The 23,456-nt window shown below is 40.2% G+C and overlaps 2 protein-coding genes across 6 annotated transcripts; both read left to right on the top strand.

The window, feature by feature from the left end:
- The first annotated feature begins 219 nt into the window (after nucleotides 1–219).
- Nucleotides 220–19,487, top strand: depdc5 (DEP domain containing 5, GATOR1 subcomplex subunit). 3 transcript variants are annotated; one of them, XM_049746716.1, is made up of 41 exons: nucleotides 220–364; nucleotides 446–533; nucleotides 669–715; nucleotides 979–1,064; nucleotides 1,359–1,442; nucleotides 1,522–1,571; nucleotides 1,648–1,717; nucleotides 1,797–1,875; nucleotides 2,091–2,152; nucleotides 2,246–2,315; nucleotides 2,383–2,455; nucleotides 2,540–2,643; nucleotides 2,722–2,796; nucleotides 3,070–3,204; nucleotides 3,299–3,360; nucleotides 3,436–3,506; nucleotides 3,591–3,660; nucleotides 3,739–3,775; nucleotides 3,841–3,961; nucleotides 4,055–4,278; nucleotides 4,354–4,554; nucleotides 4,768–4,903; nucleotides 12,920–13,008; nucleotides 13,159–13,212; nucleotides 13,552–13,708; nucleotides 13,784–13,944; nucleotides 14,071–14,191; nucleotides 14,439–14,606; nucleotides 14,720–14,942; nucleotides 15,115–15,239; nucleotides 15,558–15,630; nucleotides 15,713–15,816; nucleotides 16,194–16,289; nucleotides 16,362–16,494; nucleotides 16,917–17,016; nucleotides 17,100–17,339; nucleotides 17,690–17,859; nucleotides 18,051–18,222; nucleotides 18,301–18,361; nucleotides 18,602–18,684; nucleotides 18,757–19,487. In XM_049746716.1, the coding sequence occupies exons 1-41, from the start codon at nucleotides 307–309 to the stop codon at nucleotides 19,053–19,055; spliced, it is 4,632 nt and encodes a 1,543-aa protein (XP_049602673.1). In that variant the 5' UTR covers nucleotides 220–306; the 3' UTR covers nucleotides 19,056–19,487. The 3 variants fall into 3 exon arrangements, 1 of the variants encoding a protein (XP_049602673.1); XR_011085601.1 differs by lacking the exons at nucleotides 16,194–16,289; nucleotides 16,362–16,494; nucleotides 16,917–17,016; ... (4 more) ...; nucleotides 18,602–18,684; nucleotides 18,757–19,487 and adding an exon at nucleotides 15,320–15,434 and having other exon boundaries at nucleotides 15,713–15,773; XR_011085602.1 differs by lacking the exons at nucleotides 15,713–15,816; nucleotides 16,194–16,289; nucleotides 16,362–16,494; ... (5 more) ...; nucleotides 18,602–18,684; nucleotides 18,757–19,487 and adding an exon at nucleotides 15,333–15,434.
- Nucleotides 19,121–23,172, top strand: LOC125984664 (intraflagellar transport protein 20 homolog). 3 transcript variants are annotated; one of them, XR_007487028.2, is made up of 7 exons: nucleotides 19,121–19,578; nucleotides 20,310–20,471; nucleotides 20,564–20,649; nucleotides 20,805–20,908; nucleotides 21,336–21,410; nucleotides 21,734–21,817; nucleotides 22,054–23,172. XR_007487028.2 is itself a non-coding variant. In XM_049746718.2 (6 exons), the coding sequence occupies exons 2-6, from the start codon at nucleotides 20,321–20,323 to the stop codon at nucleotides 21,735–21,737; spliced, it is 420 nt and encodes a 139-aa protein (XP_049602675.1). In that variant the 5' UTR covers nucleotides 19,121–19,578; nucleotides 20,310–20,320; the 3' UTR covers nucleotides 21,738–22,639. The 3 variants fall into 3 exon arrangements, 2 of the variants coding, with proteins under 2 accessions (XP_049602675.1, XP_049602676.1); XM_049746718.2 differs by having other exon boundaries at nucleotides 21,734–22,639; XM_049746719.2 differs by having other exon boundaries at nucleotides 19,413–19,578; nucleotides 20,334–20,471; nucleotides 21,734–22,639.
- Nucleotides 23,173–23,456: the final 284 nt, after the last annotated feature.

Below are 23,456 nucleotides of genomic sequence, written 5' to 3'. Positions count from 1 at the left end.
CTGTGAAAATTTGGACTCATTCCCTTTTGGCGTTGTGCAGCCATCGAGTTTGACGGGGACAAATGAAGTATAAACGTCTACTGTAACAAACTATGGTGTAGTCTACCCGGGAGGAAGTGATTGTCAAACTCGAGGCAGTCAAACTCGTCTGCATTGGATGAAGTCAACTCGACTGCTTTGGATGTGGAAGTGATCATCTACGCCGTCATTCTGCTCGCCCGGACTGCGTTGGATGAAGAAGCGATCATCTGCGCCGCTATAAATGACCAATTAACTGATGTCCTTTTTTTTTTCATCAGCTACATTATGAAGACCAATAAATCTTACAAGCTTGTTCTGCACAAAAGAGGTTTTGGTGGAAATGGTAAGTTAAAAACGTCCTACACAGTTGTACTATATTGATTTCTTTGAGATTTGTTTGCAATCAAACATTTGTTTTGTTCAGATGATGAGGTGGTTGTCAATCCAAAAGCTTTCCCTCAAATCTGTCTTGGTGACATTATTGAAATTGCACACCCCACAGACGAATACAGGTGAGTTTGTACCATGAGAAGGAAGTTAATATTGGGAGATTATACAGTGTTTGGGATTATATGTACAACTGCTTTTAAATCAATTTATTCTTACCCTAATGAGACCATCCTTTTTCTCTTCCTTAAAATGCACAGTCCCCTATTGCTCCAAGTGAAGAGCTTAAAAGAAGACCTCCCGAAAGGTAAGTCAACCATCTCAACTTGTTTAAAATTCTTGTGAAACAGGAAAAAAATATTTATGTCCACACATTCTTAGTCAAAAGGTTAAAAGCTCCTGCTTTGTCCCATTTGGGAAATTAGACTGTCACAACAGTAATTATTCAGAATTACATGGCGCCCCTAAAAATGTACATTGATTTGAAATCTAGTGGGTCGTGGCAGTACTATACCAAATTCTTAACTTACAAGTGACTTGAATCACATCATTTTTTTTATTCCCTTTTAGAAACCATCAGTGTGGATCAGACTGTGGCACAAGCCTTCAGACTTCGTGCATACCAAGATGTCATTGTTAACATTGTTGACCCAAAGGTTTGCTAACTTAAGTTATTTTTTCTGTCTACAATGATTTTCTAAAGTATACAGTATGTACGTCATTCCATCATAGGTTCCCAGATTGTGGTCCCTCCATTTTAGGGTGTAATTCCACTATTGGGCACGAGGTGGTGGCACAGTATCATGTTTAACAGTAATTTGAAAGATGATAAATCAGGAATTTAACTTTGATTTTGTGAATGTAATATAACAACATGTGAAACAGTTCAAGAGGTATCAGTACTTTGGAAACCAGTGCGTAATACCCATGTCATATTTTTGCCATAAAAGGACGTCACTCTGGACTTGATGGAACTGACATTTAAGGACCAGTACATCGGCAGGGGTGACATGTGGAGACTGAAAAAGAGTTTGGTAGGGCTTGTAAAAATATACATCTGAATTTAATGCATTTCTGTCATTGGTTCATTTTATTTTGTTTTGTATATTGTAGGTGAGGACATGTGCCTATGTGTCACAGAAAGTGGAGTATGCTGGAATCAGGTAACTCAACTTTTTGAACTTTTTAAAACAACGGGAACAAAAGTGCTGTTCCTCTCATGTGTTTTTGGTGTGCTAGATCCCAGGCAAGTGAACTGTGGGGGAAGGGAGAAAAAGTGACCTGTGGATACATCAGTGACGACACCAGGGTAAGACAGAGGCTCTGTTTATTTATATTTATATGATGGACGGATGGTGAATCTTTGTCATTGTTACCTTGTGATACAGGTTGTGTTCAGATCCATATCTGCAATGGTTTACGTTTTCATCCAAATGAGCTGTGAGATGTGGGACTTTGACATTTACGGTTAGTTAGTTGCCTTGGTTTGCACCATACTAGTGATCGACCGATTATCGTCCTGATTATTGGGTCAGATATTTGGTATTTTGGCAGTTACCTAATACTAATAATCGGTATCGGCCCTGAAAAAAAAAAATCTATCGGTCTAGCACTACACGATACACTTATGTGACATGTTTTCAGTTTTGTTGTTTTGTCTCATGTCAGCGTTTCATTCATAGGTGATTTATACTTTGAAAAGGCTGTGAACGGTTTCCTTTCAGACCTTTTTGGCAAGTGGAAGGTTTGTGAGTCACCTTTGGTTTGGCCCGTTTTCTATTACATGTTCTATAAAATGTCGAATCCCCAAAATAATTGGTAATTTTTTTTTGAATAGGATAAAAACTGCAGTCATGAAGTGACAGTTGTGCTCTTTTCACGTACATTCTACAATGCTAAATCAAAAGGTGAGCCACTCGTCATCTTAATGTTTGTGAATTGTAACAATAAAATATGAGTAATCATCTTTTATAGATGAATTTCCCGAGAGTTTTAGAGCATCAATCCAACAAGATCACGAAGGTCGATTTTATGAAGACTTCTACAGGTATCATTTCTTTTTTTATGTAGCTCAATTCAATTTAATGGCAGCTTAATAAGAATGAAATGTTCTTTTGATTATTATTATTAGAGTTGTGGCTCAGAATGAAAGGCGTGATGAGTGGACATCTTTATTGGTCACTGTCAAGAATCTCTTTATTCAGTATCCTGTCTTGGTGCGACTTAAAGAAGCAGGTAAACCTTTTAGATGACTTTGGCACTTTGTTCCAAATTATGTGTATTAACTCCGATTTTTTTTTTTCTTGATGGCAGATGGTTTTCCAGTTGGATATAATTCAACATCTGCTCAGGGAAACTACTTGGAAGCCATCAACCTTTCTTTTAATGGTTAGCACCCTAATTTATTTAAAAAAAAAAAAGCTGCTGAATTGTAATAATTTTACAACTGAATTTTCATGAAAAAAAAAAATCATCTTTGCATTTTGGTAATTGACAATTCAATTAACAAGGGATTATGAGGGTGACTATTTGCTGACTCAAAATGTTATTGAAATTGGAACAAGTTGGAAGACAGTCAATATCATATATGTTTATGTTTGACTATGCCAGTTCCACTGAAATATCTTTCTATAAATCTGATGTTCTCCCATTTTCTTTTAGTGTTCGACAAACATTATATCAATCGTAACTTTGACCGGGCTGGTCAGATGTGTGTTGTCATCACGCCGGGTGTGGGGGTGTTTGAAGTTGACCGTCTGCTTATGATTCTGACCAAGCAACGAATGATTGACAACGGTAAGTGCAAATGTTCAAACATAAGGCTCAACTCAAACGCTCAATGATTCTGCAGTGAACTATGTTAAAAATGTCTCTATTATTATTATTGTAGGGATCGGTGTTGACTTGGTGTGTATGGGCGAACAGCCATTACATGCAGTGCCGCTCTTTAAGGTAAAACCCAAATTCACTATAGCTGCTTAAAATCAAGTACATTTATTAATGATGACTTCCACATTTAATTCACAGTTGCACAATAAAGCGACACCTGACTCCTTTGTAGGGAATGACTATAATCTGCCTCACTGGATCAACCACAGGCAAGACTGTATTTCAATCATTCCATTCAACTTTTTCCGATATAAAAATAGATTGAAATAATAATTTTCCTTTTTGCCTTTTAGCTTCTACACTTCCAAAAGTCAGAATTCTTGTAATAATTTTATTCCCCGAATTAAACTTGCTGATCAAAAGGTAAAATTCTTTATTTTTTTACATCGATCTGCAATTTAATGTTATTAATTAAAACATATCTACATATTTTTCTTTCAGCGTCATTATGAAAAACTAAAGAAAGGCACAGAACAAAGTAAGTTGTAAAAACGTATCTTTTTTTTGTCTTGGACTCAAGATCTCTTTTCATACTTGTTATAGCGTTATGTATACAAAAGGAGTGTGAGAACGGCTTGCCAATACAGGTGGACTATGAAGCGTATGACTCTCAGGTTTTCAGACTCCCTGGTCCTTCACTGATTCAGAGAAGTCCCACTTGCAGGTGTGTTAGTGTCTCACCTCAAATAATATTTACCAATTTAGATTTAACACTTGCATCCATGTTGGCCAGAAATTCTTCAACTTTATCCTGCAGGATGGGTCGGGGGAAAGAGAAGAGTGGAAAGAAAATCTGCGCATCAGTGGAGGTTGCCATTGGCATGGGTGTATCTCCTACTTTGTGTTTTGCTGGTACCGATGAACAACATAGTCTGGCATCTGATGATAGTCTCGGACCTGTATCCAACATGCTTCTGATACCCCGAATGCCCTCTATGGTTAACGAAGTCAGTAGCTCACTGGGATACACATGTGCCAAAGGTAGGTTGCGTAATATAGAGAAAATGACACATTTATTCTCAAATTTCCTTCCATTTATTGTGATTCTTTATTCAGAGTTTTTTGAGAAGACTGTCGAGTCTCATCGAGACTCAAGTGCCCCTGCTAGGTTTACAGTGGGAAGTGCCGAGTCCACCTTGTACATACAATCGGGAGGTTATACACCACAGAGAGCGCTGATGAATCCCTTCACACCAACCAGGATGCCCATGAAGCTCACATCTAACCGCAGGCGCTGGATGCACACGTTCCCTGTTGGTGAGTTATACAATTAGTCATTTAAATTCTTCATCACTTTTTCATTCTTTATTATTTTATTTTTATTATATTTTATTTCCTATAATAAATTTAACAGTAGATGTTTTGAAATGATTATTATTTATTTATTTTTTTTAAATCTGACTTTTAGACAGGGGTGTGCAGACTTTTTGTATCCACTGTATGTCTAAGAAGTGATATTTTGTTCTCCAGATCCTTTTGGAGAAGCTTTTCAAATCCATCACCAGACCTGGCAAAACATTGCAGAGTTGCAAGACAGTTACCAAAGAGATCATGCCCAGGCCTCAGCTGAGCTGCTGGAACTCACATATCAGGACACCACGGGCAGGTTGGAGAAACTTACCAGAGAAACTTACTGAGGCTTTAGGGTTAGGGTTAGTTGGTTTAAAAGCCTAGTCGGAAACCCTGACCCTAGTTTGAAACCTTAATTAGCGATAGCAAGACTCCTTGGAAACCCTAGCTCTAACCCTAACCCTAGCTCTAGCCCTAACCCTAGCTCTAGCTCTAACCCTAACCCTAGCTCTAACCCTAACCCTAGCTCTAGCTCTAACCCTAGCTCTAGCTCTAACTCTAGCTCTAACCCTAACCCTAACTCTAGCTTTGAAAGCCTAGTTACAAACCCTAATCTAAGAAACCCTAAAAGTAGTTGGAAACTCTCTTTGGAAACCCTAACCCTAGCTTTAAAACCTAGTTCAGAACCCTGACCTTGGTTTAAAAGCCTAGTCGGAAACCCTGACCCTAGTTTGAAACCTTAATTAGCGATAGCAAGACTCCTTGGAAACCCTAGCTCTAACCCTAGCACTAGCTCTAACCCTAACCCTAGCTCTAGGTCTAACCCTAGCTCTAGCTCTAACCCTAACTCAAGCTCTAACCCTAACCCTAACTCTAGCTTTGAAAGCCTAGTTACAAACCCTAATCTAAGAAACCCTAAAAGTAGTTGGAAACTCTCGTTGGAAACCCTAACCCTAGCTTTAAAACCTAGTTCAGAACCCTGACCTTGGTTTAAAAGCCTAGTCGGAAACCCTGACCCTAGTTTGAAACCTTAATTAGCGATAGCAAGACTCCTTGGAAACCCTAGCTCTAACCCTAACCCTAGCTCTAGCTCTAACCCTAACCCTAGCTCTAGCCCTAACTCTAGCTCTAACCCTAACCCTAACCCTAACTCTAGCTTTGAAAGCCTAGTTACAAACCCTAATCTAAGAAACCCTAAAAGTAGTTGGAAACTCTCGTTTGAAACCCTAACCCTAGCTTTAAAACCTAGTTCAGAACCCTGACCTTGGTTTAAACGCCTAGTCGGAAACCCTGACCCTAGTTTGAAACCTTAATTAGCGATAGCAAGACTCCTTGGAAACCCTAGCTCTAACCCTAACCCTAGCTCTAACCCTAACACTAGCTCTAGCTCTAACCCTAGCTCTAACCCTAACTCTAGCTCTAACCCTAACCCTAACACTAGCTTTGAAAGCCTAGTTACAAACCCTAATCTAAGAAACCCTAAAAGTAGTTGGAAACTCTCGTTGGAAACCCTAACCCTAGCTTTAAAACCTAGTTCAGAACCCTGACCTTGGTTTAAACGCCTAGTCGGAAACCCTGACCCTAGTTTGAAACCATAATTAGCGATAGCAAGACTCCTTGGAAACCCTAGCTCTAACCCTAACCCTAGCTCTAACCCTAACCCTAGCTCTAGCTCTAACCCTAGCTCTAACCCTAACTCTAGCTCTAACCCTAACCCTAACTCTAGCTTTGAAAGCCTAGTTACAAACCCTAATCTAAGAAACCCTAAAAGTAGTTGGAAACTCTCGTTGGAAACCCTAACCCTAGCTTTAAAACCTAGTTCAGAACCCTGACCTTGGTTTAAAAGCCTAGTCGGAAACCCTGACCCTCGTTTGAAACCTTAATTAGCGATAGCAAGACTGCTTGGAAACCCTAGCTCTAACCCTAACCCTAGCTCTAGCTCTAACCCTAGCTCTAGCCCTAACTCTAGCTCTAACCCTAACCCTAACTCTAGCTTTGAAAGCCTAGTTACAAACCCTAATCTAAGAAACCCTAAAAGTAGTTGGAAACTCTCGTTTGAAACCCTAACCCTAGCTTTAAAACCTAGTTCAGAACCCTGACCTTGGTTTAAACGCCTAGTCGGAAACCCTGACCCTAGTTTGAAACCTTAATTAGCGATAGCAAGACTCCTTGGAAACCCTAGCTCTAACCCTAACCCTAGCTCTAACCCTAACCCTAGCTCTAGCTCTAACCCTAGCTCTAACCCTAACTCTAGCTCTAACCCTAACCCTAACTCTAGCTTTGAAAGCCTAGTTACAAACCCTAATCTAAGAAACCCTAAAAGTAGTTGGAAACTCTCGTTGGAAACCCTAACCCTAGCTTTAAAACCTAGTTCAGAACCCTGACCTTGGTTTAAAAGCCTAGTCGGAAACCCTGACCCTAGTTTGAAACCTTAATTAGCGATAGCAAGACTCCTTGGAAACCCTAGCTCTAACCCTAGCACTAGCTCTAACCCTAACCCTAGCTCTAGGTCTAACCCTAGCTCTAGCTCTAACCCTAACTCAAGCTCTAACCCTAACCCTAACTCTAGCTTTGAAAGCCTAGTTACAAACCCTAATCTAAGAAACCCTAAAAGTAGTTGGAAACTCTCGTTGGAAACCCTAACCCTAGCTTTAAAACCTAGTTCAGAACCCTGACCTTGGTTTAAAAGCCTAGTCGGAAACCCTGACCCTAGTTTGAAACCTTAATTAGCGATAGCAAGACTCCTTGGAAACCCTAGCTCTAACCCTAACCCTAGCTCTAGCTCTAACCCTAACCCTAGCTCTAGCCCTAACTCTAGCTCTAACCCTAACCCTAACCCTAACTCTAGCTTTGAAAGCCTAGTTACAAACCCTAATCTAAGAAACCCTAAAAGTAGTTGGAAACTCTCGTTTGAAACCCTAACCCTAGCTTTAAAACCTAGTTCAGAACCCTGACCTTGGTTTAAACGCCTAGTCGGAAACCCTGACCCTAGTTTGAAACCTTAATTAGCGATAGCAAGACTCCTTGGAAACCCTAGCTCTAACCCTAACCCTAGCTCTAGCCCTAACCCTAGCTCTAGCTCTAACCCTAACCCTAGCTCTAACCCTAACCCTAGCTCTAGCTCTAACCCTAGCTCTAACCCTAACTCTAGCTCTAACCCTAACCCTAACTCTAGCTTTGAAAGCCTAGTTACAAACCCTAATCTAAGAAACCCTAAAAGTAGTTGGAAACTCTCGTTGGAAACCCTAACCCTAGCTTTAAAACCTAGTTCAGAACCCTGACCTTGGTTTAAAAGCCTAGTCGGAAACCCTGACCCTCGTTTGAAACCTTAATTAGCGATAGCAAGACTGCTTGGAAACCCTAGCTCTAACCCTAACCCTAGCTCTAGCTCTAACCCTAGCTCTAGCCCTAACTCTAGCTCTAACCCTAACCCTAACTCTAGCTTTGAAAGCCTAGTTACAAACCCTAATCTAAGAAACCCTAAAAGTAGTTGGAAACTCTCGTTTGAAACCCTAACCCTAGCTTTAAAACCTAGTTCAGAACCCTGACCTTGGTTTAAACGCCTAGTCGGAAACCCTGACCCTAGTTTGAAACCTTAATTAGCGATAGCAAGACTCCTTGGAAACCCTAGCTCTAACCCTAACCCTAGCTCTAACCCTAACCCTAGCTCTAGCTCTAACCCTAGCTCTAACCCTAACTCTAGCTCTAACCCTAACCCTAACTCTAGCTTTGAAAGCCTAGTTACAAACCCTAATCTAAGAAACCCTAAAAGTAGTTGGAAACTCTCGTTGGAAACCCTAACCCTAGCTTTAAAACCTAGTTCAGAACCCTGACCTTGGTTTAAAAGCCTAGTCGGAAACCCTGACCCTAGTTTGAAACCTTAATTAGCGATAGCAAGACTCCTTGGAAACCCTAGCTCTAACCCTAGCACTAGCTCTAACCCTAACCCTAGCTCTAGGTCTAACCCTAGCTCTAGCTCTAACCCTAACTCTAGCTCTAGCTCTAACCCTAACCCTAACTCTAGCTTTGAAAGCCTAGTTACAAACCCTAATCTAAGAAACCCTAAAAGTAGTTGGAAACTCTCGTTGGAAACCCTAACCCTAGCTTTAAAACCTAGTTCAGAACCCTGACCTTGGTTTAAAAGCCTAGTCGGAAACCCTGACCTTAGTTTGAAACCTTAATTAGCGGTAGCAAGACTCCTTGGAAACCCTAGCTCTAACCCTAAACCTAGCTCTAACCCTAACCCTAGCTCTAGCCCTAACTCTAGCTCTAACCCTAACCCTAACTCTAGCTTTGAAAGCCTAGTTACAAACCCTAATCTAAGAAACCCTAAAAGTAGTTGGAAACTCTCGTTGGAAACCCTAACCCTAGCTTTAAAACCTAGTTCAGAACCCTGACCTTGGTTTAAAAGCCTAGTCGGAAACCCTGACCCTAGTTTGAAACCTTAATTAGCGATAGCAAGACTCCTTGGAAACCCTAGCTCTAACCCTAACCCTAGCTCTAGCTCTAACCCTAACCCTAGCCCTAGCCCTAACTCTAGCCCTAACCCTAACCCTAACTCTAGCTTTGAAAGCCTAGTTACAAACCCTAATCTAAGAAACCCTAAAAGTAGTTGGAAACTCTCGTTGGAAACCCTAACCCTAGCTTTAAAACCTAGTTCAGAACCCTGACCTTGGTTTAAAAGCCTAGTCGGAAACCCTGACCCTAGTTTGAAACCTTAATTAGCGATAGCAAGACTCCTTGGAAACCCTAGCTCTAACCCTAACCCTAGCTCTAGCTCTAACCCTAACCCTAACCCTAGCTCTAGCCCTAACTCTAGCTCTAACCCTAACCCTAACCCTAACTCTAGCTTTGAAAGCCTAGTTACAAACCCTAATCTAAGAAACCCTAAAAGTAGTTGGAAACTCTCGTTTGAAACCCTAACCCTAGCTTTAAAACCTAGTTCAGAAACCTGACCTTGGTTTAAACGCCTAGTCGGAAACCCTGACCCTAGTTTGAAACCTTAATTAGCGATAGCAAGACTCCTTGGAAACCCTAGCTCCAACCCTAACCCTAGCTCTAACCCTAACCCTAGCTCTAGCTCTAACCCTAGCTTTAACCCTAACTCTAGCTCTAACCCTAACCCTAACTCTAGCTTTGAAAGCCTAGTTACAAACCCTAATCTAAGAAACCCTAAAAGTAGTTGGAAACTCTCGTTGGAAACCCTAACCCTAGCTTTAAAACCTAGTTCAGAACCCTGACCTTGGTTTAAAAGCCTAGTCGGAAACCCTGACCCTAGTTTGAAACCTTAATTAGCGATAGCAAGACTCCTTGGAAACCCTAGCTCTAACCCTAGCACTAGCTCTAACCCTAACCCTAGCTCTAGGTCTAACCCTAGCTCTAGCTCTAACCCTAACTCTAGCTCTAACCCTAACTCTAGCTTTGAAAGCCTAGTTACAAACCCTAATCTAAGAAACCCTAAAAGTAGTTGGAAACTCTCGTTGGAAACCCTAACCCTAGCTTTAAAACCTAGTTCAGAACCCTGACCTTGGTTTAAAAGCCTAGTCGGAAACCCTGACCCTAGTTTGAAACCTTAATTAGCGATAGCAAGACTCCTTGGAAACCCTAGCTCTAACCCTACCTCTAGCTCTAACCCTAACCCTAGCTCTAGCCCTAACTCTAGCTCTAACCCTAACCCTAACTCTAGCTTTGAAAGCCTAGTTACAAACCCTAATCTAAGAAACCCTAAAAGTAGTTGGAAACTCTCGTTGGAAACCCTAACTCTAGCTTTAAAACCTAGTTCAGAACCCTGACCTTGGTTTAAAAGCCTAGTCGGAAACCCTGACCCTAGTTTGAAACCTTAATTAGCGATAGCAAGACTCCTTGGAAACCCTAGCTCTAACCCTAACCCTAGCTCTAATCCTAACCCTAGCTCTAGCCCTAACTCTAGCTCTAACCCTAACCCTAACTCTAGCTTTGACAGCCTAGTTACAAACCCTAATCTAAGAAACCCTAAAAGTAGTTGGAAACTCTCGTTTGAAACCCTAACCCTAGCTTTAAAACCTAGTTCAGAACCCTGACCTTGGTTTAAACGCCTAGTCGGAAACCCTGACCCTAGTTTGAAACCTTAATTAGCGATAGCAAGACTCCTTGGAAACCCTAGCTCTAACCCTAACCCTAGCTCTAACCCTAACCCTAGCTCTAGCTCTAACCCTAGCTCTAACCCTAACTCTAGCTCTAACCCTAACTCTAGCTTTGAAAGCCTAGTTACAAACCCTAATCTAAGAAACCCTAAAAGTAGTTGGAAACTCTCGTTGGAAACCCTAACCCTAGCTTTAAAACCTAGTTCAGAACCCTGACCTTGGTTTAAAAGCCTAGTCGGAAACCCTGACCCAAGTTTGAAACCTTAATTAGCGATAGCAAGACTCCTTGGAAACCCTAGCTCTAACCCTAGCACTAGCTCTAACCCTAACCCTAGCTCTAGGTCTAACCCTAGCTCTAGCTCTAACCCTAACTCTAGCTCTAGCTCTAACCCTAACCCTAACCCTAACTCTAGCTTTGAAAGCCTAGTTACAAACCCTAATCTAAGAAACCCTAAAAGTAGTTGGAAACTCTCGTTGGAAACCCTAACCCTAGCTTTAAAACCTAGTTCAGAACCCTGACCTTGGTTTAAAAGCCTAGTCGGAAACCCTGACCCTAGTTTGAAACCTTAATTAGCGATAGCAAGACTCCTTGGAAACCCTAGCTCTAACCCTAACCCTAGCTCTAGCTCTAACCCTAACCCTAGTTCTAGCCCTAACTCTAGCTCTAACCCTAACCCTAACTCTAGCTTTGAAAGCCTAGTTACAAACCCTAATCTAAGAAACCCTAAAAGTATTTGGAAACTCTCGTTGGAAACCCTAACCCTAGCTTTAAAACCTAGTTCAGAACCCTGACCTTGGTTTAAAAGCCTAGTCGGAAACCCTGACCCTAGTTTGAAACCTTAATTAGCGATAGCAAGACTCCTTGGAAACCCTAGCTCTAACCCTAGCACTAGCTCTAACCCTAGCTCTAGGTCTAACCCTAGCTCTAGCTCTAACCCTAACTGTAGCTCTAGCTCTAACCCTAACCCTAACTCTAGCTTTGAAAGCCTAGTTACAAACCCTAATCTAAGAAACCCTAAAAGTAGTTGGAAACTCTCGTTGGAAACCCTAACCCTAGCTTTAAAACCTAGTTCAGAACCCTGACCTTGGTTTAAAAGCCTAGTCGGAAACCCTGACCCTAGTTTGAAACCTTAATTAGCGATAGCAAGACTCCTTGGAAACCCTAGCTCTAACCCTAACCCTAGCTCTAGCTCTAACCCTAACCCTAGCTCTAGCTCTAGCCCTAGCTCTAACCCTAACTCTAGCTCTAACCCTAACCCTAACTCTAGCTTTGAAAGCCTAGTTACAAACCCTAATCTAAGAAACCCTAAAAGTAGTTGGAAACTCTCGTTGGAAACCCTAACCCTAGCTTTAAAACCTAGTTCAGAACCCTGACCTTGGTTTAAAAGCCTAGTCGGAAACCCTGACCCTAGTTTGAAACCTTAATTAGCGATAGCAAGACTCCTTGGAAACCCTAGCTCTAACCCTAACCCTAGCTCTAGCTCTAACCCTAACCCTAGCTCTAGCCCTAACTCTAGCTCTAACCCTAACCCTAACCCTAACTCTAGCTTTGAAAGCCTAGTTACAAACCCTAATCTAAGAAACCCTAAAAGTAGTTGGAAACTCTCGTTGGAAACCCTAACCCTAGCTTTAAAACCTAGTTCAGAACCCTGACCTTGGTTTAAAAGCCTAGTCGGAAACCCTGACCCTAGTTTGAAACCTTAATTAGCGATAGCAAGACTCCTTGGAAACCCTAGCTCTAACCCTAACCCTAGCTCTAGCTCTAACCCTAACCCTAGCTCTAGCCCTAACTCTAGCTCTAACCCTAACCCTAACTCTAGCTTTGAAAGCCTAGTTACAAACCCTAATCTAAGAAACCCTAAAAGTAGTTGGAAACTCTCGTTTGAAACCCTAACCCTAGCTTTAAAACCTAGTTCAGAACCCTGACCTTGGTTTAAACGCCTTGTCGGAAACCCTGACCCTAGTTTGAAACCTTAATTAGCGATAGCAAGACTCCTTGGAAACCCTAGCTCTAACCCTAACCCTAGCTCTAACCCTAACCCCTAGCTCTAGCTCTAACCCTAGCTCTAACCCTAACTCTAGCTCTAACCCTAACCCTAACTCTAGCTTTGAAAGCCTAGTTACAAACCCTAATCTAAGAAACCCTAAAAGTAGTTGGAAACTCAGCTGAGGGAATAGCTGAGTATAACTTTAAACACCTTCTGTTTCAGGCAAGCAAGCTACCCACAAGCAGATGAGAATGTTTTTTACATGAGGGGAGGGATGGAAGAATACACTCAAAGCCCTGGCAACAGTGGTGGTAAGAATACTCAAAAACATTTGACGATTGAACAAATAAAAAGTATTTAAATAGCATTCCATTACTAATCATCGAATGTACGTTTATAATAATTGATGTAAATGCATCTCTTTGCTCTGTCAGCTGACCTTAAATGTGGTATCGTTATAGCGACCAACAATTCTTCTGAATTTGTCGACTCATCCCAATGTGCTGACAATCAAAGTAAGTAAATTAAGAATACAGTGAACTTGACGATTCCCCTGAAAATTTTTCTTAATTTATTTGATCTTTATCTATCTTTAAAGGTATTACAGAGGATCTTATTTAGAATTTATTTAGTAATATTTCTCAAAATACTCCCCACACACCACTGTTAATTAAGACATCTTAAAATATTTATCATAATGGTATATAAACTGTGCGCTCTGTGTAATTCATATTTTCTCCTTTCTGTACTGTCATACTCATCTTTAAGTTACTTTAATGTTTCACATTTTCCCTCAATTTTTTTTTGGGTCAATTATTTTTATACACAGTACATAATGATATTATGTCTGATAGTTCCCAGCATCTGCTGTGCAGTGGGGGTTGACTGGAAATCTCTGACCACACCGGCCTGCTTGCCCCTCACCACTGACTACTTCCCCGATCGGCAAAAGCTACAAAGTGACTACACCGAAGGATGCTATGACTTATTACCACACAGTGATCTGGAAAGGTGTCTTTCAACATTTACTTTGACCCAATTGACCTGCCCTCATGTTCTCTTTAATTATTATTTTTTTTTTTTTAGGCGAGAAGATGACATGCCGGGGATGAATGCTACTCAAGTATTTGAAGAATTTGTCTGTCAGAGGTTGATGCAGGGTTACCAGATCATCGTCCCATCGAACAAGAGGAGACGACAACCCTCTGTGGCTACTCCTCTTGGCAGCAGTCCTTTATACACCAGAGGTAATTACAAGCTTCATAAATGTTTTGTACATTCAAATAACGTTCTGGTTATACACACGTCAGAGGCTGCCATAAAACTCACAATCAATGTTTGACATGTCTTCTTTTTTTTTTAATATGTAATAGGTTTGATATCAATGCGTCGAGGAGAGGAAGAAGAGACAGTTTGTTGGCTCAGTATGGGTAGGACCTTCCATAAAGTTTGCCTCAAAGACAAGATACTCACCGTTACGCGATACTTGCCAAAGTGAGTTTACTGGCAAATATTGTACAGCAGTGGTCCCTAACCATTTTTGCGCCAAGGACCGTTTCAGAAATATTTTCGCGGACCGGCCTTTATATAAATAAATAATACATTTATATAAAAAGTACAAAGTGACCCGCGGACCGGTACTGGTCCGCGGCCCGGTGGTTGGGGACCTCTGTTGTACAGTACATCATATCTCTAGGTCTATGAAAATAAATGGTACAATAGCACTGATTTTGTGTTTTAGATACCCGTATGAGTCACGTCATATCCAGTACAGCTACAGTCTGTGTCCTCCTCATGTGGATGCTCATTTTGTGTCCTGTTGGGTTGAGTTTGGCCATGAACGACCAGAGGAATATAAATGGAATTACTTGGACCAATATATCTGCTCTGCAGGCTCGGAGGACTTCAGGTAGAGATTTTATTTTGATTTGGAGACCGACACATTGCGTTGTGAAATAAAGATGATGTATGATGCCCAATTTTTATTTTTTTTTAACCTGAATCTTAACTTGCCTCTGCCAGTTTGATCGATTCACTCAAGTTCTGGAGGACAAGGGTCCTCTTGCTTCCAGCTGGAGGAGCTCGGCGTGTGGCTGATGAAGATGGGCACTGGGATGTTTATGGAGCTGGATCAAGTACAGGAATAGGTAGTAGTAGTGACTGGGTCCTGCTGGATGGTTTCATCCGCTTCCTTGAGGGAGTCAACCGCATTCGCCGACGCCACCGTTCCGACAGGATTATCAGGGTGAGTATCTTTGGGAATGGGATCGTATGAAGACAAGCTTTCCTCATCTCTCGGATAACTAGAAGCTCTGTGGTTTGCAAATATTTTTGCGAGAAACAAAATCCCCTTCTTTGAGATTGGTACCTACAGCAGAGCTAAACTTAACTCCATTCATCATTTTTTGACAATACAGAAAGGCACTCCCATGAAGGCCATGAATTCTCTCCTTTCATATCCATCCGAACCAATGGTGCCACTGCAAGGCAAAAAAGGAACTTCAGCTTTATCTGCTTTACTGGAGATGGATCAGAACCATAGGTAAGTGTCCTATCAGCACACGATCATAGGTTACATTTAGATGCAGAAGCATTAGGAAGATGGTCATTTTTATTATTCAGCTTTCATCCACAGAATGCAGAATTGGACATGATGATCATGATTTGATCAGACATGCAATATTTTTTTTTCCTCACAAATTAAAAGTTTCCAGGCGTCTTCTCAATCGTCATCCCGGTAGGCCAGTGAAAACAAAAGCTCTAGTTGTAATCAAATATAGTCACACTATAGCAAGGGATTTTCATCTTAATGACTATTAATGTCTCTTTTTTTTTTTTTATTTGTATTCATTTATGTTAGGACATTAGAGGAACAACAGCAGAAGCCCAAGCCCATAACACCTGAACTATCAAGTGCCGAAAGTCCACGCAAGGTAAACTTTCGTCTTAAAGTTGACACCTCACAAAGAAGTTATGATTGATGATAATATTGTTGCTTTTGTGTTATTCATATAGATCACCGCTGAATACATTGAAGGGGCATTCCAAGTGGGACTGACAGCTGGAACATCAATGCAGTTTGCAGGAGAGAATGCAACTGGCGTCAGCAATGACACCAGGTAAGATTATTAGTTTCCACCTTTTTAATAACTGCACTTTGGAAATATCCTGAAGGTCCAAATCAAATTATTATCTGCAGTAGTGTTGCACTAAGTACCGGTTCCAGTATCATACCGTGAAAAATTGTAAAAATGACATAATACCATAAGTGGTAGTTTTTTTTTTATATTATTATTAACAGCAATATCTTTCATTTATTGAAAGAGTGCCATTTTTCTTCCTGCCTGATCTGTGAAACAGTTTGCATGTTTTTTTAATATGCCATAAAACAAAGGGTGGAATGATTACTTTTAAAACTGTCTGTGTTTCTCAGATTTTATAACTGCTTGACTCGATAGCACGTCAAACTCTCTTATTGATTTGCTATCTTTAACAGATTAGCGGGAAGTAATAGTCAGTTTGCACTGGAGGACTTCTCCCTATCCTCTTCGTCAACACTCGTGGAAATCTTGGATGCCATTAAAAATCCTACGTAAGTATTTGGGTGAAAGTGTTCATGTGGGAGAAGTACACAATGATCATATTATGGTCTGTAATAACATAGGACAGGGATACTACTGCTACCAGAACAGAGGGGCCTTCCATTCAACTGCTTCATAAGCGCTGAGGTCATCCACTGGTTAGTCACCAATGTTGAGGGTGTAACCACACAGAGCATGGCTGTCGATGTTATGCAGGTAAATTACAAATATTATAAATAATATAAAGTAAAAAAAATATATATATATTATAAAATATTGAAAATAACAACACTGACTGTTGTGAATTCTGAAGTGACAGAATCAAAGCATCACTAATTTCCGAACATCATTATAGCACTATACTTTTTTTTTTTTTTTTTTTTTTAAAGTATTTTTCTTGCCAGGTGTGGCAGCAGACTTTTTTTTTTCATCAAATTTTTAAAATATTTTTGTGCGAATATCACTTCTTCAAGGGATTTTACAATGGAATACGGTACAAAACAAAAAATAAACATTTATTTTTAACATCAATATACAATATTTAAACCAAAGCACTCTTTGGGGGGGGTCTTTCCTGACTGCATTTCACTTAAGCATCCATTTCTCTGAATCTTTGTTTCTCTGTTTTTTCTTCTTAGAAAATGCTCGATGAGGGTTTGGTGGCCCATGCATCCGGAGATGCTATGCGGACCTTTGTTTATGGGTTCTACATCTATCGGATTGTGGCAGAAAAGGATGGTGAATGGATTCAAATTACTTTCCAAATTGTTCACAATTTCCACAATTACATATGTGACATCTTTCTCTTTCCCATCTTTCAGGTCAAGCCTCACAGCTCCCCCCAACAGTGGCGTGCGGCTGGTCTACTGCAGGCTTGGAAGACTTTGCCTTGTTTCAGAGAAAATGGTTTGAGGTCGCCTTTGTGTTTGAGGAACAACAACCAACTGATCTCCCAGCGTTCCTCCTGCCATGGCTGCCTAGTCGACCAGCCTCTTATGCAAGCAGGCATAGCTCTTTCAGTCGCAGCTTTGGAGGACGCAGCCAGTCAGCTGCACTGCTAGGTACAACCAGACAATCCATGTTGCACTTAAGAGAGTCTTTCTCTTGTTTAGTTGATACGGACCGTGCCCATATAATACTTATACTTGCATACTAATACTTAGCACTTGATTTACTTACCGTATTTTCCGCACTATAAGGAGCACCTAAAAACCTCCAATTTTCTCAAAAGCCGATAGTGCGCCTTATAATCCGGTGCGCCTTATAGTGCGGAAAATACGGTAAGTCTCTCTGGTAAACAACGTTAGCTCACGTAAGTAGAGAAGAAAGGCAATCATTACATCCTATTAGTCCATGCTCATTGTCCTTTCTGTCCATCATGTCATTTGTCTCCTATTTGTCTATTCTCCAGCTGCTACGGTTCCAGAGCAGAAGACAGTTACTCTGGATATGGATGCTCATAATCGCTGGGGTCGAACTGAATGGTGCACCTGTTATTACCACGGCACCTTTTCCTTGAATTCTGCCTTTGAGATCAAACTTCATTGGATGGCTGTCACTGCAGCAGTACTCTTTGAGATGGTAACTAAGTTTTTGATTTCTTTTTTTTTTTCTTCATGACAGTCTGGCATGTCTGGTATGCAGGAAAGATTTGTGGAGCTGTGGCTGCAATATCCTTCTCAAACTCTTGTCTTGGTCTGCCTATCTACTGTATCCATCCATCTGTGAGACAGTATGGTCCACTTTTAAGTCTGTTTCAATCTTTTTGTTAGATTCAAGGTTGGCACAGGAAAGCGGCATCCTGTGGTTTCTTATTGGTTCCTGTGTTGGAGGGTCCGTTCGCCCTGACATCGCACCTGTATGGCGATCCTCTGAGAGCTCAACTCTTCATTAATCTGAATATTCATTGCCTTATGAAAAATGGTAGTGAAAACCTGTTTGAAGGTACACACTCTATACATATGACAGTTTTTTTTTTCTTTCATGTATTTTCTACATTTATCATGTTTGTTCATCAAACAGGTTTTGAACCAGAATCTTACTGGGACAGGATGCAGCTCTTTCAAGAGGCCATATTGTACAGGTTTTTCTTTTTTTTTTTTTTTTCTTTTCTAATCTCTACTATCCTCACAAATGTTCATATTTTATTCATTAAAGCAGCAATAGATATTAACAAGTAAAAGTTGGGCTTGACTTGTGGAAATATTTTTAAGTTTGGAACCCACAACTTCTGAAGATAAATCATCAATTCCACCGTGGCACCATGACCCCTTGTTTATTAATTGCCTGACAGCACTAATTACAACATAAATATTTTTTGCAGATTTGGGTTCATCGTTGACAAGTTTTCTGCTTCAGCTTTTAATTTCCCATCAGAGAACAGGCCCCAATACATCCATGTAACAGGTTGGTCCCACAACTTTAAGGTATGGATATATTTTGTAAAATTCAAGCGTCATTCTGCCCCTTTCCTTTCAGGCACTGTTCTACTACAACTGCCATACTCCAAAAGAAAGTATACCAGCGGACAACAGCGTCGGCGCAGGAACTCCACCACATCCAACAGCCAGGGGTCATTCAGTGGTGAAGATCGCATTGGCTTCTATTGGGCCTACAATACTATGTTGACTAAAGCCTGGAGGACTGGTGCTCTAGGTGACGAAAGGCTGGCTGACCGCCTGCTGAAAGACTTTACAGACTTCTGTGCCAATAAGGACAACAGACTGCTGAACTTCTGGGATAGTTGTGTGGAAAAAATTAATACCAGCGCCCCCTAAAGTCAGCAATTACAATTTCATGTTTCAGTGCAATTTTAAATGCCCGATTTTTTTTTTTGTAGACAAAAACAAAATAAGACATCCCCAATACCAAAAAACACAAAACTAACAAACCAAAGCACACACAAAAAAAGGTTTTCATTTCCTTGTAGAACTTTGGAGTGAACTGAATGAGCAAACGCTAATTTTAAAAAAAACGAACACTTTTTCTCTTTTATTGTGACACAATATTGCATTACAGTTATCAATATTATTTCCAGGTATTCTCTGTTACGACGCGTATACAGAAAACACAAATGCATGCTGACCATAATGTAAACGTGTTTTAAGTATAGTTTGTCCAATTGAGTTTGCCGTAGCGTGACGTCATCAACTGTCGCAGCCCTCTCAAGCCGATATGACTTCTCGAGTAAATCTGGTACCTACAAGGGACGGTTGTGCGTCGTGGACTTCTTCCACATAAGCGGAACAACAACGGAAAAGTTATCGGTCTACTGTTAAGCCTTACACAATATCCTAATAGGTAAGCATTAGACACTTATTACACCACACGTATGCACGGTAAGGTTTTATTTGCTTTGGTAACGCTCTTATATTATTAACAAGGAAGCTTCAAACTATGGTATGCTTGCACGAACCCACAGCTCGATCGATGAATTTTGCACAGTTTATAACTGTGATAACTGCATTTTCCATAAGAATATTGCGTTAATGTACATAACACTTTTGATGTGGTTCTCAAATGAGCACCAGCTGTTGTTTTTTGGTCCACATATTTAACCCCGACACACCGACTTAAAATGGACCAACTTAAAGATTACAGCACTTGCAGCCCGTGTAGTTTTAATCAAGGTAAAATGCAACGAAGTATCCGCCGATTTTTTTATATTTTTTATTGTGCACTGTTGGTAGTATAATTGAGCGAGAGCAGCTTCAGGCCACATGACGTAATTTCCGGAGCGACTTGACGGCATGTCACGTGACACGAATGCAACAGACCTTTGTTTCCATGGCGACGGGTTTATTATTACTTTTTAAAATATTTATTTAGGAACTCTGAACGTGTAAACACAATTGCCAGTAGGTGTAATATAACCCACTGCATTTTATATGGGGCTGGGACCAGTCATCAGTTTTACTTGGCTTTGTGACCTTATTCCCTGTAAGATATATAATATATATTTTTAAAACTGTACACTATTGTTTTTAACTGTTAAAACCTTAATAGCGTGCACCGCTTCTTTCACATTTCAGTTTACCTCCCTATGTTGTTTGTAGGCCCTTTGGCAATGGCTCAAGACTTAATAGAAGAGGAAGGCATAATTTTTGATGAATTCCACAAACTACGAGCACTAGAACCAGATGTCAGCCAAAAAACATCAGACCTTAAGGAAGAGTGCAAAGAATTTGTTGAAAGTAAGACTTGTCTATTGTTCTTTATGCATAAAGGTTAATGAATTTATCTCATCCACTGACAACACACCTGATTACCATTCTATCCCTTACAGAAATAGGACAGTTTCAGGGAAAAGTTGGATCTCTAATAGAGCTCGTAGATCAGTTGGCAAAAGAGGCGGAGATGGAAAAATTCAAGGTAAGGTTGGGCTTTATTTCCCCCCTTGATATACAACAACTCTGCAAGTGCCACTACTCTAGCTGAACAATTTCAGTAAAAAAAAATATGTATTGCCATTTATTAGACAAATATTTCCATTATATTACATTAAATCATGGATTCTCTAATTGTAGGCCATTGGAGCAAGAAACTTGCTGAAATTAGTGGCAAAGCAAAGAGAGGCGCTGCAACAGCAGCTTCAAGCTCTCATTGTGGAGAAGAAGACGCAGCTTGAAAGGTAAAATAGAGATTTTGTGGCCTTTTGCTGAAAAGTCACAACATTCGACGTAGCTTCAGTATTTTCAGTAGGATTTGTCAACGAGCTTTTTTGTAGGCCTCGGTCACACTGATCGAGATTGTTATTTTTTCCACTCTAGGTGGCACTACAGAGCCATTTTGTTGTGATTGTTTATGACAATAAAATATAAAAATTTACACTAGGGCTGATGAGGGTGCAAAATATGATTAGTTTACATGCATGTTTAGGGTGTAAAAAGTGCGATCCTTTACGGAGAAAACAAGATACAAAAACAACAGGGACCTTGCAGCACGCAGCCATGATGATGTGGACATTTAGCATCAAAGCTAGAACACGTCAAATTGTTAATATTTAACATGTTTTTATATGTACGAGATGGTCAATCCTGTATGTATCCTTGTTTCAGATATCGTGTTGAATGTGATGCCTTGTCTAAAATGGAATCTGAGCAGAATGAATTTATCAACCAGTTTATTTTGCAGTAAGTATGTGCTTGTGTTACTTGATTTGAATGACTTTTTTAAAAAGATTTTTGTCAGTAAAGTGTATCATAGACTATGAATTTTTCGGGTTTTATATTTGTATTGAACTGATCCCCCGTGAAGTACTTGGTTGTTCAAGAAATTACTTTTTGGGTCCAGATTAGTGTTAATTACCTTAAGCAGTGTTAAAAAAACAATGGCTATGAGGACAACGGAATCACAGCTAAACATTGACTGATATATGTGGCTACACACTTTCAAATTAAATGGAAGTGCATGTATTGTCATTGGAGTTTTAAGTTCATTTTTTTCCTCTTTACAGTTGACCAAAGAAGCCAACCAGAACTGCATTGAGTGATTCAAAACATTGGAAATGCCATTAAAGTGGAAGAGTGGTGGCATTAAGGTCCTACCAATTTCTTTTGAAGTATGCTTCAGTAAAATACAGAACTTAAGAACCTATGGATGTCAACACATTTGGCCTTTTTTTTTCCTGTTTGTCTGTCTGTCTGTCTGTCTGTCTGTCTGTCTGTCTGTCTGTTAGTGCTGGCTCGTGAGTGAACGATTCGTTCAAAAGAACGAATCTTTTCAGTGAACGAGAGTGAAAGAATAACTTCCTAAAGTGATTCGTTCTTTTTTCAGTTCATATGACTTCAACCAGTAGGTGTCGGTGGGCATTGAAGCTGGTGCCACCTCGCCGTAAAACAAAACGAAGAAGGAAATGACGTAACTTTCCGTTCACGAACGAGTCGTGAATTGCATTTCCCGTTCATCAACTGAACGATTTGCATTCCCAGTTCATCGCGAGAACGGATCATTGAGGGAATGAATCCTGACTTTCCCGTTCGCGAACGAGTCAATGGGTGAACTGCCTTCCTTCCCGTGCACTGATCAGTCAGTGAACGTATTGCATCTCCCTCCTGGCGTGAACTATGTAAGCCAGAATGTAGATTTACGATTTGCCAAGGAACCACTTCTTTTATGCACGTTTTCTCCAAGCTAATGGCTAACTGTATTGCATGAATGGATGTGCCGTTATGCAAAAACGGGTAGATTATGCTTCTCTTTGGATAATCTTTATTTTATAACACTTATAGTAGTTTTTAAATAACGTGTATGCATATATACGCCTAAATATTGTTATCCAATATATCTCCTGAGATTTCACATTAGATTGCTGGTTTGACATTTACTTTATTATTTTAATAAACATTAAAACCTGTTAAAACTTGTCTGGTGTTTTATTCCTTGTTTTTATTTTTATGGGCATGAAAACAAAAATCTGACATTTGGTTAACTGCTTTGTATGACAATATGTATGTGTTTTACGATGTGTAATATGTGTTGGTGTCCCCCAAAATAAAGAGGAAGTAGTCAAATACACATTCTTGACACTTACAAAATATGCACCTGATTCAATGAAAAGTCCCAAATATCGTGAGCAGCAGGGGGGGCCCCATTTCAACCCCTTACACTGAGTGCCAAGCAGGGAAGAAATGGGTACCATTGTTATAGTCACTGGTATGACTCGGCAGGGGTTTGAACCCACAACCTCCCAATCTCAGGGCGGACACTCTCCTCTTAGGCCACTGAGCTGGTAAACACTTGTATCGTAGTACAACACTTGTAGTCGTTTTTAAATAACGTGTATACGCCTAAATATTGTTATCCAATATATCTACTGCAATTTCACATTAGATTGCTGGTTTGAAATTTGCTTTTAATATTATTATTTTTAATAAACATTTATGTTAAAACTTGTCTGGCGTCTTATTCCTTGTTTTTATATTCGCCAATTAAAACATTAAAATCAGACATTTGGTTAACTGCTTTATATGACAATATGTGTAGGTACACTACACGAGGTTAAAAAAAAAGAGAATAAATAAAGGGTTAATTGCACAACAAAAGCATTTCCTCGCACCTGGGTTCGAACAAAGGTCTTGCCGAGCAAGAGCCCGACTCACTAACCAGTCGGCTGTTTCGACCGGCGGTCGACAATTGCTTGCACTGTTTTGTACTAGTGATGTGCATTCCAGTTCTCA

Source organism: Syngnathus scovelli, chromosome 17 (assembly GCF_024217435.2).
Source record: "Syngnathus scovelli strain Florida chromosome 17, RoL_Ssco_1.2, whole genome shotgun sequence".
NCBI lineage: Eukaryota > Metazoa > Chordata > Actinopteri > Syngnathiformes > Syngnathidae > Syngnathus > Syngnathus scovelli.
Note: the sequence above shows the minus strand (reverse complement) of the source record. Positions and strands in the feature narration are given on the sequence as shown.